General features: G+C 42.2%; 1 protein-coding gene across 6 annotated transcripts in view; it reads left to right on the top strand.

Annotated features, from left to right (window-relative positions):
* The window catches only part of LOC126295364 (uncharacterized), a 44,842-nt gene that overhangs the window by 9,412 nt on the left and 15,178 nt on the right, over positions 1 to 20,252 (top strand). For 2 of the 6 annotated variants that reach the window (XR_007552469.1, XM_049987843.1), the window contains exon 2: positions 17,060 to 17,191. The exons of 1 other annotated variant lie outside the window; for it this stretch is intronic. Coding sequence is in view for 1 of the 5 variants with exons in the window: in XM_049987843.1 (XP_049843800.1) it covers positions 17,060 to 17,180 (121 nt within the window). In the remaining 4 variants the exon portion in view is untranslated. Of the gene's footprint in view, positions 1 to 17,059; positions 17,272 to 20,252 lie in introns of all 6 variants that reach the window. 3 more of the 6 variants (XR_007552467.1, XR_007552468.1, XR_007552466.1) reach the window with 2 other exon arrangements.

Here is a 20,252-nt window from a genome sequence, read left to right as displayed (position 1 = left end):
GGCTTTAAACAAGGCAGACTGGGAAACTTTCACCTCTGCTGTCACCATTGAATCTCCCCCACATGGGAACATCAATGTGATCGTTGAGCAGGTGACTACAACAATCCTTTCTGCAGCAGAAAACACGATCCCTCACTCTTTAGGGTGCACCTGGCGAAAGGCAGTCCATTGGTGGTCGGCAGAAATCACTGAAGCAATTAAGGAGTGTCAGCGAGCTCTACAGCGGCATAAGTGGCACCCTTCCCTGGAGCACCTCATAGCCTTTAAATGACTCTGTGCCCACATTCACTAACTTATCAAACGACAGAAGCAGGAGTGTTGGAAGAGATATGTCTCGACCATTGAGTACATCACCTTCCTAAGTCTGAGCAAGGCCCTATGTGTTTTCGGGTACCAGACCCCAACAGGTGTTCCCGGTGTTAACATAAATGGTGTGTTATCTATCGATGCTATTGCGATATCTGAGCACTTTGCTGAGCACTATGCTCGAGCCTTTGTGTCAGAGAATTACCCCCCAGCCTTTCGCAATCTCAAGCGGTGGCTGAAAGGGAAAGTCCTGTCGACCACTACACGCCACAGCGAGTCCTATAATGCCCCATTTACAGAGTGAGAGCTCCTAGGAGCCCTTGCACATTGCCCTAACACTGCTCCTGAGCCTGATCAGAACCACAGTCAGATGATTAAACATCTCTCATATGACTACAAGTGATATCTCCTCGTCACCTACAACCGGATGTGGTATGATGGCGTCTTTCCATTGCAGTGTCAGGAGAGCACCATCATTCTGGTGTTCAAACCCGGTAAAAACCGACTCGATGTGGATAGCTATCGGTCCATCAGCGTCACCAACATTCTTTGTAAGCTGCCGGAACATACGGTGTGCCGGCGGTTGGGTTGGCTCCTGGAGTCACGTGGCCTGCAGGTTCTCTGTCAGGGCAGCTTCCGCCAGGGTCGCTCTACCACTGATAATCGGGTGTCCTCGAGTCTGTCAAGCGAACAGCCTTTTCCAGATGCCTACATCTGGTTGCCATCTTTTTTTTGATTTATGACACGACCTGGCGACATCATATGCTTGCCACATTATACAAGTGGGGGCTCTGGGGCTCACTCCAGATTTGTACCCAGAATTACCTGTCGCTTAGTACTTTGCATGCCCAAGTTGGTGCCTCCCATAGTTTCCCGATATCCAGGAGACTGGGGTCCCGCAGGACTCTGTATTGATTGTATCTCTAATTTTAGATGCTATTAACAGACTAGCAGCAGTTGTAGGGCCATCCGTCTCACCTTCTCTGTACGCAGATGACTTCTGCTCCACCAGTACTGGTGTTGCTGATCGGTGCCTACAGGGAGCCATCCACAAGGTGCAATTGTGGGCTCCAGCTCACGGTTTCCAGTTTTCGGCTGCAAAGTCATGTGTCGTGTACTTCTGTCGGCATCGTGCCGTTCGTCCGGAACCAGAACTTTACCTTAATGATGATCCACTCACTGTAGTGGAGACATACCAATTCTTAGGACTGGTTTTCGATGCCCGATTGACTTTGCTTCCTCACCTCCGTCAGCTTAAGCGGAAGTGCTGGCAGCACCTCAGTGCCCTCCGCTGCCTGAGCAACACCGACTGGGGTGCAGTTCGCTCTACGTGACTTCAGCTCTACAGAGCCCTAGTCGAATCCCACCTCGACTATGGGAGTCTGGTTCATTGTTCGGTGGCACCCTCAGCGTTACGTTTACTCGAACCAGTGCACCACTGTGGCATTCGCCTAGTGACAGGAGCTTTTAGGACGAGTCTGGTGACCAGCGTCCCGGTGGAGAACGGAGTCCCTCCGTTGCAGGTTAGGGATGCACAACTTCTGGCGAGTTTCGTTGCACACGTTTGTAGTTCTCCTGCGCATCCAAATTATGTCTCCTTATCCCACCCACGGTGATTCATATCCCGCGTTTGCGGCCCAGGTCAGGCCTTTCAAATGCAATTTGTGTCCGATCCCTTCTTTTCGAACTGGAGTCCTTGCCTTTACCACCTACCCTTGAGGTCCATTCACGTACACACTTCCACAGTGTACACCTAGGTCGTAGCTTTGTCTAGACATTTCACATGGCCCTCAGGCCTCAGTTAACCCCACAGCTCTCCGCTGCCACCTCCTCTCGATTCTTGACGTGTACCGAGCCCACGAAGTGGTTTACACTGACGGCTCGATGGCTGATGATCACATTGGCTTCGCATATGTCCGTGGAGGACATATTGAACAGCATTCCTTGCTCGATGGCTGCAGTGTTTTCACTGCCGAGCTGGTGGCTGTATCTTGTGCTCTCGAGCACACTCGTTCGTGCTATGGGGAGTCGTTTCTTCTGTGTACTGACTCCTTGAGCAGTCTACGAGCTATCAACCGGTGCTAGCTTCGCCATCCTTTGGTAGTGACCATTCAGGAGTCCATCTATGCCCTGGAACGGTCCAGTTGTTCAGTGGTGTTTGTCTGGACCCCTGGTCTCGCTGGAATCCCAGGCCGATAGGCTGGCCAAACAGGCTACACGGAAACTGCTTATGGAGATTGGCTTGTCTGCAACTGACCTGTGTTCGGTACTATGCCGCAAGGTTTTGCGTCTTTGGGTGACAGAATGGTACGGCCATAGTACGCACAACGAAGTGCGTACCAGTAAGGGGGCTACGAATGTGTGGAAGACCTCCACACAGGCCTCTTGCAGGGGCTCTGTGGTTCTCTGTCGGCTTCGCATTTGCCACGCTCGGGTGACACACGGCTACCTCCTGTGCCGTGATGACCCCTGTCGGTGCAGCGCCCAGCTGACAGTGACCCATTTCTCAGTGAACTGTCCCTCTTTGGCTGCCCTGCGACGGACTCTTCGGTTACTGGACTCGTCGCCATTAATTTTGGCTGACAACACCTCATCCGCTAACTTAGTTTTACATTTTGTATGTGACGGTTGGTTTTATCATTGTCTATAAGTTTTCGTGCATGTCCTTTGTCCCTTCATGTTCTCCACTCTAATGCTTTTAGGCTGGATGTTTTAATGTGTCGCAGAGTGGCTGGCTTTTCCTTTTTACTCTAGTGGTCGGCCAGCCAAGGTCATCTGTTCCCTTATTTTTATCCCTTCTACCTGTTTCTTGCTTCTCTCTGTGGTTTTCTTTTCCTGTTTTGCCTGTAGTAGTGTTAGTTGTCCTGTTGTTCTTCTGGTTCTTCCAGTCTCCTGTTATTGTGCTCTTCGTCTCCTTTCTTTTCTTCTTTCCCTTGTGTAATTATTTTACTGGGAACAAGGGACCGTTGACCTCGCAGTTTGGTCCCTTTTCTCCCTCCTGTAAATCAACCAACCGACAGGTGGTATCACTTCGGCATCACCACTGATCCTCCCTTCACGGAAACGAGCTCCAGGTTATTATGCTTCTCCTAATGACTTGGACAACCTCCTCTCGGCTCTTTTGCTTTGGGGACATCATTTTAACTAGGTTGCATATTGGGCACTGTCTTTTTAGCCATTGCCATTGGTTACGTGGTGCTCCCCTACCACTTTTTGCACATTGCACCCAACTTCTAACCGTTTGCCATTTTCTGACTGAGTGCACTTCTTTTAACTGCTTATGTTCCCGTTTGTGTTTCCTGTCTGAGTTATCAGCCGTTTTAATGAACAAAGCACGGGCTGTCAATGGCATTTTACTTTTTATCTGTTGTAGCAATATGGCAAAGGCCATTTAATTTTTAGTTCTGGACATCTATTTTCCTATGGAGTATTTTATAGACCTTTCTCCATGTTCCTGTTTTAAGCTGTCTTCTCTCCCATCAATTGGGATTGACATGTTGTTGTTTTTCAGTCCTCTCTTTTCTTTGTGTTTTACAGTTTTGACATGGGCACGTATGACCCTTGTTGTTTTTGCTTCCTAAAACAAAAACAAAAAGTCGTCACAGAATCACTCTGTATCATACTTACATTTACAGGTACTGGCACCTGTAACTTTAATGCTCTGCAATGTCGTCAGATGTTGTTTCTGGACATGGGTTCTTGAGTAAAAATTGGTTTACTAAGTCCCCTTGACAACCTCTAGAAGTGTATAACACGAATTGTGAAATATCCTGTATACTCCTAAAATGTGCTACAGTTTCCTGCTGTGTTAAGTGATTGAATATCCATGAGCTTCTGACTAAGTGCCCATTGGCTATAGTCAAGTTATCGCTGTTGTGTTTGCTACTGTCATCCTTATACACAGTGTGTTTCAGGACCTCATCAACAAATGTTGAGGGATGAAAGATTACACAAAGATGATGATTTTCTGTTGAGGAACATATATGCTCTGATGTGCCATTTGTGAGTTATGCGCCTATTCATGATGTGCACTGCCATGTAGTGATACGCTGCACCCATCCTAGTGAGGTTGTTATTTTGTGGAGTCATTCTTGTCCTGACACTCAGCCTGTGTTGTCATAATACTGTATCTTCAGTGTTGTGCAGCTTATTAGTCCTGATTATGTGTTACACAGAGGAGAGGGGGAAATGGAAAATCAGCTCTTTGTATCTAGGAAAATCCGTTCCATTTCAGAAGACACTCACATTCCAGTTCCTAGGCTACAATTTGTGGACTCTTACAAGAAATTGGGTGCTTGTGTCCTCAGCATGTAGGTGGTGGCAGGTATGGATAAAAGTCTAGAATAGGACCAGTGGAGTACTTGTTTGTTTTGTGCAGGAAAGTTGTCAGCACTTGCTGTGAGGTACGATGGGCAAAAAAGAATGTGTCTCAGTTGTTTGTGTTATGCAACCAATGAGATAACAGCAGACGGACGATATGTTTTGAAGTAGTACACTTGGAAGAAAGGGTGAAACATTGCTGTAAACAAATTTAATTGCTTCTTGTTTGAGTCGCAGCTATTGAAACTGTGCTAGTATCTGCGAACTGAGGACAGTGTCGCAACCTGTGATATATTAAAAAAAGCAGCGAAATATTACTCTATTCTGTATTGCTACGCAATCGATCTGTGCAAGCACATGGAGTTAGTGGATCACTGGTGTGTGTGTGTGTGTGTGTGTGTGTGTGTGTGTGTGCCCCCCCTCCTTTTTTTTAGGTAAATCATTGGTGGAAACATGTGGATTAATGTTTTTAATTAAAACATGAGAGAAGATAGGTGGATCTATATTTATTAATACATTGAACATGGGACTCTATTGTGAATAAACATTGATTTGCTTACCTTCTCCCATCATTTAGTTAAAAAACATTGAGCCACTTACTCAGTGTGCTCAGGCACTCAATTGCATAGTCATTTCACCACCACATTTTTGTGTCTCTGCAATTAATCCATGAGAGATGCACCAACGAACGTCACCATATGGGACTAAATCAGTCCACCTTATAACACTCACTGCATAATTACAAAATATTTCTCTCAAAACTCACCAATACACTGAAAACAAGACAAGGATTTCAATATCGCTGCTAGAAATACATTGCCTCCCTGCTCGCCTCTCATTTATTACGTCAAAGAATCATCCCGTTGGTTATGCAGAACTTACGGTTTGCCATCCTACGGGCACGTAGAACTTACGGTTTGCCATCCTACGGGCAGCAGATAAGCACCACCATGACTGCTGCTGGCCCCGATCTAGACTTTAGGTGCAGGTGTGAGGTGATATCACCAGATTTTGAGAGTGAGGTGATCTGTTGATTAAGCATTGAATCTTCAAGCAGCACATATCTGTTTGGACAGTTTTGCTGGAGCACAACCTACACGTGTACCATCTTCTCAGAGTGCTGGTTTTAACACCAGCTGATTACCCACATTGTATGCAGTTTGTGAATCAAAGAGTGAATTATGTTTTATTTTCTGATGAGGCTTTCCTTAATTACAGGGGCAGTCACATCTGAAATTATGAGCGCACACATGCAGTTGCTATTAAATTACACCAATGAACGTCGTCTGGAAACGTGTGTGGGAATTGTGGATAATCATATTCTGAGACCTGTAATACTGCCACTTCGGTTAACTGGAGCAGGTTGTTTACAGTTCCTGCAGACCACATTTCGGGAACTTCTGTACAGTTAATAGCATGCTGTGTACTGAGGCCTCAGGTACCAGCCTGATGGAGCCCCAGCACACGTCAGCATTTATGCGTGGCACAGCTAACTGTCAATTTTGGGGACCATCGGATAGGACAAGGCAACCTGTCGTATGGCCAGTGCATTCACCTGACTTGATGCCCCTTGCTAACTTTTCTGGGGACATGTCAAGGATATAGTTCTCATTATTCCAATTGCCACTAGAGCTGAGCTGATAGCCCAAATCACTGATGCATTCCACCAGGTCTGACAATACGATATTTCACTGCCAGTGTTGTTCAGAATTATGATGCAAAGGCACTGCATTATGAAATACACTATATGTATTCACAGTTACGAATATGGACAACTGTCAGCTGTATAATTGAATGATTACAATGAAAATTTGCACCCGACTGGGACCAGAACCCGAATTTTTCACTTATTGCAATCACTTGTCTTAGAGTTGAGCCATCTGAGCATGGCCGGACTCAAACTTGCATATGTCATCATCCATATATCTACCACCTGCATCCAAGTTCAGAGGAATAAACATTGCAGTGACTGCAGCCATTGTGAAATATGTTAAATGCGTGATTCTCAAAGTTTTCCCAGTGCACTGAATTTTCGATGAGGTTTCAGGATTGCAGTTGGTTCATGATGAGTTCTTGCCACGATATATGGAAATGGAGAAGGATGGCTACTTGCCGTTTCTGGACGTCTCGGTTAGTAGGAAAGTGGATTGTTCATTAGGGCATCATGTCTACCGTAAGCCACACTGACGGACCTTTACCTGCAGGCGTCGAGTTGCCATCACCCTGCACAAACTACCAGCATTCTTAAAATGTCAGTGCACTGGGCTCATGTTGTTTCGGATAAAGACAGCCGTACAAAGGAGCTAGAACACCTACTGTCGGTGTTCAGAGGTAATGGTTACTCTCCATGTCAGGTTAGTACAGTGCTAAGAATGAAGAAATGTGACCACCCACAACATAGAGAAGGTAAGGAGCTGTTAAAGTCCAGGGTGTCCATTCCATACGTCGGCAATCTTTCATCTAAAGTAGGCAGGATTCTAAGGAAACATCAACTTAAAGTAATCTTCCAGCGCCAACGAAGATTAGTGCCCTTCACGGTTCTGTAATAGACAATCTGGGTCTGCGGAAGGCGGGGGTCTACAAAAATCCTTGTCAGTGTGGCAAAGCTTACATCGGTCAGACTGCATGACAGTACGTGAAAGGTGCGTTGAACATGACTGCCACACTTGCCTTTTGCGGCTCAGTAAGTGGGCCATAGCTGAGCGTTGTATTACCGGACACACTGTGGATTTTTCTGCCACGAAAATCATGGCCCCAGCGAGAACTTTTTGGGATTCAGTAATTAAAAGATCTGTGGAAATACGCCTAGCACAAAATCTTATAAATCGTGATGGCAGTTTTCAATTGGACAATGCTTGGGACCCGGTGATCTCTCTAATTTCTTCTGAGAGAAGACAGGTTATTCATAACGGCACGTCTGGTTTTTAGCGATACGAATGCGCATTCCGACAGAGGACAGACGTATAGTTTCCACCTTTACACGTGCACCTGCGCGCCACAGATAGAACAGTATTTTCGGAAGGCACGTGTTTTGATAGAACACACTGTTGTGATGGCCACCAATGCACACACGTTTAATTTTTGCTATGAAGCTGATATCGAGAACTTGCAGTCTCCAGTGGCGGATACTCATCTGAAGATGGCCGGACGATTGCCAGCCGAAATATCATGGCAAGAGGTCAACGTGATCCGGTTACAATCCAGAAATCTCATTGTCCGTGAAATATATTTGCAAGTGCGAATATGGACAGTCGCCAGCTCTATAATTGAATGATGACAAAATTTCGGACTCGAACCCGAATTTCACGCTTATCGTGTACAGTCACCTTACCATTAGGCTATCGGAGCACTCTCCACGGCCAGACCCAAACTTCCATATCTCGTCAACCGTGTGTCTACAACTTGTACGGCAATATACATAATGAATGTACAAGTGCAGACTGTACACACATGGTTGACCACATGTGGAAGTTCGGATCTGGCTGTATAGCATGTTCAGATAGCCTAATGGTTAGGTGACTGTTTGCGATAAGCACGAAATTTGGATTTGAGTCCCAGACTGTCACAAATTTTCATTGTCTTCATTCAGTTATACTGGTGATGGTTGTCCATATTCTCAACTGTGGATACGTTGTATGTAAATTGACAGTATCTTGATGTGTTCTCCAGAGTTGGACAGGCATTGGTTCAAAGCTGTGTAGCTTGTATTGAAGCACAGGGTGCGCTGTTGAACCGTTCGTGTAATTACTGTCAGAATATACCTAATTATAATAAATTATAATTTTTGTGCAGTTGTTGTTATTCATTATTATAACCATAAGGATGTGTTTAAGACTATCATCTATGACTTGTGCCTTTTCCCATGGCTACGCAGAATTGGCACGGTTAATTGGATTTGGCGAGTTTAGTTTAATGGGTGGCTGGATGTCCTTTCTGCCACCACCCTGTACTGCCTGTGACTGAATGAGTGTACCCCAACTCTCTGCGACTAGTGTAATCCACGGAAAAGTGTTCAGATGTCTGTGTGCCATATAACATGAGGCGGGATGTGGGGACCAGCCCAGTGTTCACCTAGTCAGATGTGGGAAACTGCCTAAACACCATATCCAGGCTGCCCGGCACACTGGCCGTAGTCGTTAATCCACCGGGTGCATTCGATCCAGGGCCAGCGTGCCTATCCAAGTCCAGGAAGCAGGGCATTTAGCACTCTCAGCTGCCCTAGCAGGTAGACATATTTAAGACTATACGTTCCTTAATAAAAAATGATCCTCTTCATATGATCTGTTATAGTCAGTGAGACACCCTGTAGCTGCACTGCTGCCTCTGATGTCAGCAGTGTCCAGTCCTAGACCATATTTTCCTTGTAAGGGCATCACACACACTACACCCTTCCAGGGTCCAACTCCCCAGCTGTGCTTGGCCGTAGACCACCATCTTTATTGCGGCTGTTTTTAGGAATTTTATTGAACTGCTTCATTTCTAATGCTACCACAGAAACCATTCATCCATTTAATAATAGGTGTCTCTTCAAATGCAGTTCAGCATCCGTTTTCCAGAGCAAGTTCTGCTTCAGCTGATTTCTCAGGATACTGTAGCATACTAAAGCTACTGCTTACACAACACTCGTCCACCCACATCTCGGGTATTGATGAGTGGTATGGGATCCTTGGCAGACAGGTTTGCTTTTTTATTTAATCGTATGGCTAGGGCTCCCCGCCGGGCAGTCATTTGCCGGGTGCCAGTCTTTCAATTAGTCACCACTTTGGTGACCTGTAGTTGATGAAGATGATAGGATGATGATGATGATGATGATGATGATGATGACAGCACAACACCCAGTCCCTGGGCTGAGAAAATTCCCTGACCCAGCTGGGAATCGAACCCGGGCCCAGAGGATTGACAATCCGTCATGCTGACCATTCAGCTACCGGAGGTGGACATAGGTTTACTGGAAGACATCAACATTTTAAAGGAAGGGTGCCTTCTTTTGTGCTGTCATGAAAGGTGGAGAGTGTATCACAGATATGATGACCTGTTGTTATTGTCGTTGTCGTTGTTTACATTCTGAAGGCTGGTCCACGCAGCTCACCATGCTACTGTATCCTGTGCAAGACTCTTTATATCTGCAAAACTACTGCAATTTCCCCTCCACCTCAGCTTGCTTACTGTAGTAAAGCCTTGGTCCCTGTTTACTATTTTTACACTCCACATTTTCCTCCGTTTCCAAATTGACAATTCTTTGACACCTCAAGACATATCCTATCAACTAATCACTTCTTATAGGGAAGTTGCATCATAAATTTCTTTTTTCCTCCCGTTGGATTCAGTACGTGCTCATTACTTACCCAGTCTAACTATCTATCCTTCAACATTTTCTGTAATTGAACATGTCAAGCAAAACCTTTGGCAAATCTCTTTCGCAGTTCTACTGGAATTATTTTTGCCATCAACAAACTTCAGGTTGTCTTTTTTGAAGCTGTCGTACAACTATTTCATGAATCGGTACTGAGAATGTTACACCACCAGCTGTCAGATGCATATTTTTAGTACATCATCAAATGCTATAAAACAATGAATCGAATCAAAAAATCTCAACACTGCACATACTGGTAGCCATATAAAAAATACGATATTTCATCACCTGTGTTGTTAGGAATGATGCAATGTTAGTTCACATATGCACGCATGTCCAAAGGAACAGACACTGCAGCCGTTATGAAATACGTGAAATGTATTCTCAGTTGCAAATAGGGACAACTGTCAGTTGTATTATGGAATTATCATAAGTGGGAAATCGAGTTTCGGGTCCCGGTCGAACACAAATTTTCATTGTCGTCATTCTGCTGTACAACTGACATTAGTTCACATTCGCAACTGCGAATACATTTCATTTTGGGCACATAAAAAATATTTATATTATCCTGTAGTAAAATATACCCTAAAGCTCCTGTGACATTAGGCACCATCAGAAGTAAAAACCCAGCAGCAAACCTGTGTTGTTAAACATTCAACTCTTCTTAAAAAAACTTGTGTCAGTGTATTACATTCTCAAGGCATAGCTGTAAACTAAAGGCAGTTTCTTTCACCTACCAAAGATAGTACATTTCTGCAACATATACGTCACAGCCTCCAACGGTGCTAATGTGTCTGATAAAATCTATGAACATTAAATATCGAGTCACACAAACCAATACTACAGCTATGTTACAACATATGCATTTATATAGAATGGCCAACAGAAAACATAAAACCAAAGACCAATAATTCAAATAAGTCTGTGGCTGCTTGCCGAGGTGGACATTCCTAAAGTAGGCCCAGAAATGTCTTCCCATTAAACACGCTGATGCTTTCCTTTCATAAAGTGCAAAAAAACTCTTGCTTCTTGTAAATTTGACAACTGCCACCTTCCATCTTCAAAGTGCTGTTACTGTTATGCAGTCCATGACATTACCCAGCAAATGCTACTCACTCTCAACTTTCACAGTTCCCGATGAGCCATTATCTTTATTCTTATGCTCTTTAAATCTTACTTTAAAGTTTCTTTGTGTTTCCTCTGTGTACTTCATTTCACAATCTTGACACTTAATTTCACAAAACTCTCCTTTGCCAGTCATGCTTTAACCTCTGCTGCAGTTTGCTGTCAACCCTAAATGGAATTTGCACCCCTTTATTGTTAAGTAACCTCACAAATTTATACGGGACTGGCACAGTCTTTGCACTGCACTGCCAAATGTACTTCTTACCAAAAAGCGATTCTAACAAAGAGATAGACGGCCTGGCCAGTACTTACCTCTGCTCAGTACAGCCGATAGAAACACAAACAACAACCGAAAATTTAAGTTCCTAGCTTTTGGAATAAATGTTCCTTCATCAGGGAGGAGAGAGGGGAAAGAAAGGGAAGAAGGGAAAGTGGATTTAGTTACTCACAACCCAGGTTATGAAGCAACAGGGCTTCCCTCTGACAACCATGCCTCCATCCTTGCTACCCTCCCTGTTTTCCTTTCCCTGTTGCTTCATAACCTGGGTTGTGAGTAACTAAATCCACTTTCCCTTCTTCCCTTTCTTTCCCCCCTCTCCTCCCTGATGAAGGATCATTTATTCCGAAAGCTAGTAACATAAATTTTCGGTTGTTTTTTGTGTATCTATCGGCTGTACTGAGCTGAGGTAAGTACTGGCCAGCCCCTCTATCTCTTTTGTTAGTATTTGTTTCACACCTTTATATGAGATTTTCCATTCATCATTTGAAAAGCGATTCTGGTAGCTGGAGTCAAGTTTTGTTAATCGTGCCTTTTGCATTCTTGTGGTGGAGATATTTCCATAGCAACTTTCATTCTGTGACAAATATTTCCTTATATCTGATTAAGAAGTGAAATGCCAATTTTCATATTTTGTCTTTAAAATTTGTTTAATGTAGTGAAATATTTTATTAAAAATTTTCATCGCCTATTGCACTCTCTTAACGGCAGAATTTCGATAAACACACACTTTTTTATTTGTAACCGAGACGTCTAGTACCAGTTGTCATAGATGTAGCCTTAAAAATCCTTTGGTAGATCTTTAGTAATCACTTACTTAAAAAAAAAAAATTGTCACCTACTATTTTACCCTGTTAGTGGATAAAAAATTCTGAAATGTGTGTTTTATGTTTTTCTGACAGAGAAACCAAATACCAGTTTTCATAGATCTAGCATCAAAATTCCCTTAATAGTGACATACTTTCAAAAAGCTTTCCATCCCCTATTTCGCCCCCTTAGAGTTGGAATTTCAGGCAGTCCATCCTTAAATGATGCCTACAGTATGAGATCCACTCCCTATCAAAACTTCAAATCTCTGTCCTTTAGTGGTTTGGGCTGGCCGACAATGAGTCAGTCGGTTGGGACATTGCCTTTTATACACAAAGATAATTCCCCAATATTGCATTACTTTACACTTCTGGGGATTTATCTAATTTTGTTGGTTTTTGTGCACTACTGCTGTATCCAACCTATCTATTAAATCTGCACAAAAACACTTTCTACTGCTGTTTACCTAAGCATTCTCATTTCTACAATCTCACTGTGAGGACTTAGAGACATGGCGACGCATGTCGAGAGTGAGCAGCATTTACCAGTAACATCATGAATGGCATGAGTGAGGGTAATTGCACTTTGGGGATAAATGGTGGTGGTGGTTGTCAGATTTAGAGGAAGCAGTGTTTTTTGCACTTAAAGAAAGGAAGGCATCAGCATGGTAAATGAGAAGATATTTCTGGGCCCACTTTAGCTGTGTCCTTCTTGAGAAGTAGGTACCAACTTATGAATTAATCAGTGTTAGGTTTTAGGTTTCCTGTTTGCCATTCTGTACAAATGCAAATGTTGCAACATACGTGTATTATTGGTTTGTAGAATTTTCTAGGACTTAGCATATTAATGCTCACAGATTTTATTGAATACACTAGCACTGTCGGGGTGTATGCATTGTAGGAATGGACTATCTTTGGTAGGTAGGAGGAGCTGCTTTTAGTTCACAACTATGCTTGAGAGAGTAACATGTCAACATGAGTTGTTCTAGGAAAAGTTTTATGTTTGACGATACAGATTTTCTGCTGGATTTTTACTTTTTGACATTGCCTGACGGCGTACAGGAGCTTTAAAGTATGTTTTACTGAGGGACTATCTAACTATTTTTTATATGGTAAAATATCAAACAACGGGAAAACCAGGATGGAATGTAACAATACCAGAGAAGGAAAGTTGCTACTCACCATATAGCAGAGGTGCTGAGTCGCAATAGGCACAACAAAAAGATTCACACAATTAAAGCTTTCGGCCATTAAGGCCTTTGTCAGCAGTACACACACACGCACACACACACACGCACACACACACACACACACACACACACACACACACACACACACACACACACACACAGTCTCAGAGAACTGAAACCACACTGCGAACAGCAGCACCAGTGCGTGATGGAAGTGGCGACTGGGTGGGGGGTAAGGAGGAGGCTGTAGCAGGAAGGGAGAATGATTTTTTATATGGTTGTTAGTACATGTAGTATTGCAGTATTTGACTGGTTTCCTTGTTTTGTAGCATTTGATAATGGCATAGTCCTGAGACATGTTGTGCTAAAAATGTCACACATTTGACATCTAGTGGCGTAACATTCTCAGTTCCGAAACCTCGGGTTAATTGAAGTTTCGATACTGCCGTGCCAACTCATAACCGAACTGTCACCTTCCGACCTGAGCTAGATCTCGGGCTATACCAGAGATTATCATGTCACAACTACCTACTTTCCAAAAATACTCTGGATGCAATACCAGTATTGTCAGTGTTATGTTCTCTTCCTGTTTGAGCACATATTATTATGCCACTGGTCAAAACTGGTGTCCTGTACTGGCAGGTTTTATTGACTTAACCCCTCACCTTTTCTAAAGTTCTTTTTTATACCACAACAATAAGCAATATGGATTGCTACTCACCACACAGAGCAGCCCTTTCTTTTCTCTGTGCCTGATTGCGACTCAGTGCCTCCTCTGTGCAGTATCAATCTACCCTTTCCGTATTGTTATTTTTCCGTCCTGGCCTTGCCATTGTTCTTTTTACACACAGATGTTCTGCTACTTATTTACTCCACAGAGCTTCCATTTTGTGACACAAAAACTCCCAACGGTTGTTGTTACGGTCCTCAGTCCTGAGACTGGTTTGATGCAGCTCTCCATGCTACTCTATCCTGTGCAAGCTTCTTCATCTCCCAGTACCTACTGCAACCTACATCCTTCTGAATCTGCTTAGTGTATTCATCTCTTGATCTCCCTCTACGATTTTTACCCTCCACGGTGCCCTCCAATACTAAATTGGTGATCCCTTGATGCCTCAGAACATTTCCTACCAACCGATCCCTTCTTCTGGTCAAGTTGTGCCACAAACTTCTCTTCTCCCCAATCCTACTCAGTACTTCCTCATTAGTTATATGATCTACCCATCTGATCTTCAGCATTCTTCTGTAGCACCACATTTCGAAAGCTTCTATTCTCTTCTTTTCCAAACTATTTATCATCCATGTTTCACTTCCATACATGGCTACATTCCATACAAATACTTTCAGAAATGGCTTCCTCACACTTAAATCAGTACTCGATGTTAGCAAATTTCTCTTCTTCAGAGACACTTTCCTTGCCATTGCCAGTTTACATTTTATATCATCTCTACTTCGACCATCATCAGTCATTTTGCTCCCAAAATAGAAAAACTCCTTTACTACTTTAAGCATCTCATTTCCTAATCTAATTCCCTCAGCATCACCCCACTTAATTCGACTACATTCCATTATCCTCGTTTTGCTTTTGTTGATGTTCATCTTATATCCTCCTTTCAAGACACTGTCCATTCCATTCAACTGCTCTTCCAAGTCCTTTGCTGTCTCTGACAGAATTATAACCTCAATGTTTTTATTTCTTCTCCATGGACTTTAATACCTACTCCGAAATTTTCTTTTGTTTCCTTTACTGCTTGCTCAATATACAGATTGAATAACATCAGGGAGAGGCTACAACCCTGTCTCACTCCCTTCCCAACCACTGCCTCCCTTTCATGCCCCTCGACTCTTATAACTGCCATCTGGTTTCTGTACAAATTGTAAACAGCCTTTCGCTTCCTGTATTTTACCCCTGCCACCTTTAGAATTTGAAAGAGAGTATTCCAGTCAACATTGTCAAAAGCTTTCTCTAAGTCTACAAATGCTAGAAATGTAGATTTGCCTTTCCTTAATCTTTCTTCTTAGATAAGTCGTAAGGTCAGTATTGCCTCACGTGTTCCAGTATTTCTACGGAATTCAAACTGATCTTCCCCGTGGTCGGCTTCTACTAGTTTTTTCATTTGTCTGTAAAGAATTCTTGTTAGTATTTTGCAGCTGTGGCTTATTAAACTGATTGTTCGGTAATTTTCACATCTGTCAACACCTGCTTTCTTTGGGATTGGAATAATTATATTCTTCTTGAAATCTGAGGGTATTTCATCTGTTTCATACGTCTTGCTCACCAGATGGTAGAGTTTTGTCAGGACTGGCTCTCCCAAGGCCGTCAGTAGTTCCACTGGAACGTTGTCCACTCCGGGGGCCTTGTTTTGACTCAGGTCTTTCAGTGCTCTGTCAAATTCTTCACGCAGTATCGTATCTTCCATTTAATCTTCATCTACATCCTCTTCCATTTCCATAATATTGTCCTCAAGTACATCGCCCTTGTATACACCCTCTATATACTCCTTCCACCTTTCTGCTTTCCCTTCTTTGGTTAACATCTCCAAAGGTCTCTTTAATTTTCCTGTAGGCAGTATCTATCTTACCCTAGTAAGATAAGCCTCTACATCCTTACATTTGTCCTCTAGCCATCCCTGCTTAGCCATTTTGCATTTCCTGTCGATCTCATTTTTGAGACGTTTGTATTCCTTTTTGCCTGCTTCATTTGCTGCAATTTTATGTTTTCTCCTTTCATCAATTAAATTCAATATTTCTTCTGTTACCCAAGGCCTCGTCTTCTTACCTACTCGATGCTTTGCTGCCTTCACTACTTCATCCCTAAAAGCTATCCATTCTTCTTCTACTGTATTTCTTTCTCCCATTCGTGTCAATTTATCCCTTATGCTCTCCCTGAAACTCTGTACAACCTCTGGTTTAGTCAGTTTATCCAGCTCCCATCTCCATAAATTTCCACCTTTTTGCAGTTTCTACAGTTTTAATCTACAGTCATAACCAATAGATTGTGATCAGAGTCCACATCTGCCCCTGGAAATGTCTTACAATTTAAAACCTGGTTCCTAAATCTCTGTCTTACCATTATATAATCTATCTGATGCCTTTTAGTATCTCCAGGGTTCTTCCATGTATACAACCTTCTTTCATGATTCTTGAACCAAGTGTTAGCTATGATTAAGTTGTGCTCTGTGCAAAATTCTCCCAACTAAGAAAAGGAATTATTTATTTAAAAGTCTTTTGTTGAAGTTCATGGTGTTCCAAATTTTGTGACTACCAGTGTGGTGGATGGCTTATGGCAAGGGGCAAATACCGTGTGCGCGCACGCGCGCGTTCTCTCTCTCTCACACACACACACACACACACACACACACACACACACACACACACACACACACACAGAGAGAGAGAGAGAGAGAGAGAGAGAGAGAGAGAGAGAGAGAGAGAGAGAGAGAGACGGGCGGGCGGGCAGGCGGACTGGTGTGGGATGCAAAAATTTGAGCAATGCTCAAGAATGAGTGTCATGTGCAATATGTGTATATCATGCTTTACAGGCACCATGCAGTCTCCTGAACTCTCACACAGGGCTACAGTCTGCCATTTGCCTTCCCTACAACCAGTCTTACGTGAACGTCCTATTCTGTGTTGTTTTTATTTGTGCTCTGCTCTGACTTTAGTGGCCTGTCTTTTACAGCAGCAGCAAGGATGGCCCTGCCACTGCAGTGGGTCCGAAACCTGGGGCAGCCAGTAAACCGACGCCTCGGCCACCGGCCGCCCGGCGAGGCAGGCAATTCGGCCGTCGCTCTGCACGGTAGCCGCCCACGGGGTAAGAGCAATGGATCTGCTCTGCCGATGGACATAGCCAGCTGACGTCAAGTCATAGGCGAGTCTATCTGATACTTATCGGTATGACCCCCCTACCTCTACATTTTAGTTCTGCATCTATCAGAAATGGTGATGATACGCGTACTGTGTCTTGAAAGGAGGATATAAGATGAACATAAGCAAAACGAGGATAATGGAATGTAGTCGAACTAAGTTGGGCGATGCTGAGGGAATCAGATTAGGAAATGAGACACTTAAAGTAGTAAAGAAGTTGACTGATGATGGTCGAAGTAGAGAGGATATAAAATGTAGACTGGCAATGGCAAGTAAAGCGTAAAGAGATGAATACACTAAGCAGATTCAGAAGGATGTGGGTTGCAGTGGGTTCTGGGAGATGATGAAGCTTGCACAGGATAGAGTAGCATGGAGAGCTGCATCAAACCAGTCTCAGGACTGAAGACCACAACAACAACAACAACAACAACAACAACAACAACAACACGCGTACTGTAGTAGGGAGCGTGGCTTTATGTAGTAGAGCGTGCTTGTGGTTTCAGTAAACATAGACATTATTTACCAATAAATACACAATCACCATATTATGCTGCATGGTAAGAGCAATTTCACAATTGTCAATCGTAGCACAGTTTAATCCGTTTGCAGTCAGCCATTGTGAACGGCAAATACTAAAAATGTCATACAGTTTTTACACTGTCATGAAGTGTTCTATTTAAATTGCGATATATCGTGCTGCATTCAATGTGAAAATATAAAAAAATACCACTTACCCCCAAAAGTATGTAGTTTGTTATAGTACACACAGATTACCATACTACTTCACTTTAAATTTTTTATTATAATATTTTCACCATCATGGACACAAGTCGCCAAAGTGGCGTCAAGTAAAAAGACTTGCAATATGGCAGCCGAACCCCGAAGGGTATATCCCGGCCAATAAAAGCCATACGAACATTTCATTTTTTAGTGACAAAATAAAAAGTTAATATGAATTCGATTTTGTTTCCATATAATTAACAGTAAGTACCCTTTATTTAAAGAAAGCACACAAATGTCCATAAAATCTAAGCAAAATTTCTAAGTAAACTTGCATAAGAAAAATTAAATTTTTAACATTATTTACAGATTTATCATACAATGGAGTGAATAGAAAAAGTTTTCAGCTTCAAAAGAAAAAAACAACTGATGATATTAACAAGAAATACGAAAATTTAAATTACATGGACTCACATGTCTGGGCCTAACTCTGAACATATAATAAAAATTGGGGCTGAGATCATGCGTAATATAAACAGTTAAAAACTTTGTATTTCCATTCACTTCACAGACAGGAATGAATAGAAATAATAGCAGTGGTAATCTTATTATTTTTTCTATTTATTAATCCTTGGGGTGAACAGGGACATGTCAAAGTCTATTTTGGATTGAAATATGTTTTGGATGTAGACGAACAAGAAACAAAATTTATCTAGTTCAAAATAGTTCCATTCCTTAACAAAAACTAAAAATGTTGCATACATTTTGTTTTTTGTACTGTTTCCCAAATAAAGATTGTTATTTTCTAACATTGTTTTGGACATTAAGTAACTGACATAAAGTTTAAAAATGATGTGTTTGAAATTATAAAAAGATTTCAAACATCATATCCTTCACTCTAAAGTGATTCCTCATTTCCAAAAATAAATGTGTGTTATTTGCCTTGTCTTTTCAGTATTAATCACTGACTGATCTCCTGGATTGAGACCGGTGCCAGTTGTATCTTCATTTCCATCAAATTCTACGTCCTGTTCGGAAGAAACACTTCCAATTGCCATTTCTGTTCACCCCACAACGTTCAAAAACTCAGCCCCCACATTTTCAATTATCTTAAACACAAATCATATCAAAGTATACTTTAAAACTGAACTTTTGGTTAATGAAACAGGACTGCAAATTAGCTTACTGTGCGCCTAAATTCAAACAACACAACTTAGACTGTTGCTTTCAAATAAAGTTCAAAGTAAGCAAATTCAGCACCACATCCGGTGATCATCATAGAGTGAACAAGACATTGACTGACAGTGTTGTCAACTTTAAAATTCATAACTTCCCTGTTTGATTCACTACCAGCCTAGACAAATAGATCTTTTGATGATATTGCCATTTGTCTTCCAACACAGTAGCATAGAACTTTTTGGGAAATTTTGCTGCTGTTCACCTCATTGTTTCTACTCACCCTATTTTATGGTAAAAATTATAATAATTGTACACAACATTACAGTCTGACCGATCTATGCAGTTCTGTATCACCTACCTCTCATGTTTTCTAGCAGAATACATTTTGCCAAACGATGGAAGTACCTTAGATAGTTTTGTGCTCCTCTCTGTAAAGAATATGGGCCTTTTGTTGAGTCCCATATTCAGTAAGTATGCTATAAAACCTCTTATGTCGCCTATTGTGACATTCTTCCATTTTTTATGTGAGCAGGATAAAATAACAGTGTGTTTGGATGCAAATTGCGTAGCCGAGTGATTTCTTTCAGTGACAATTACTTGAAGTAATGCTGTAGTGAAAAATAAATTGAAATATTCAGTTGTGGAAAATTCCACTGGTGTCACATGCTGTGGTCCAGACACCTCCTGTAATGGATGTGGCAGCGGCTGTAGTGTTTCAGGTGCAATCATTTCAGTGTACTGTGTATTTTCCATCCTGTCCACTTTCCATCAAATATACCAGCATGAAAATCGCTTTCTGAGCCTCTGCTGCTTTCTCTAAAATACTCCATATCACAAGTATTTTTCAATAACTCCCAAATTTTATTATTGGACACATTTTTATTAAAAAAATGCAAAAATGAATGAAATAAACAAACAGCAAACATCAGGAGAAACAAAAATAGCACAAAAACAACATGAAATAACAATACTGCACAAAAATGTCAGATGATATAACAGAATGTAAACAAGTATTTTTAAGCATGATGTCAACAAAGGAACAATGCAGTAGTTGAGCTACGCATCATCAATATTTCACTGCAACAATGCTTAAAAGTTGATAACTGCCA

Source organism: Schistocerca gregaria, chromosome 11 (assembly GCF_023897955.1).
Source record: "Schistocerca gregaria isolate iqSchGreg1 chromosome 11, iqSchGreg1.2, whole genome shotgun sequence".
NCBI classification, from domain to species: Eukaryota; Metazoa; Arthropoda; class Insecta; order Orthoptera; family Acrididae; genus Schistocerca; species Schistocerca gregaria.
This window is presented reverse-complemented; position numbering and strand designations above follow the sequence as displayed.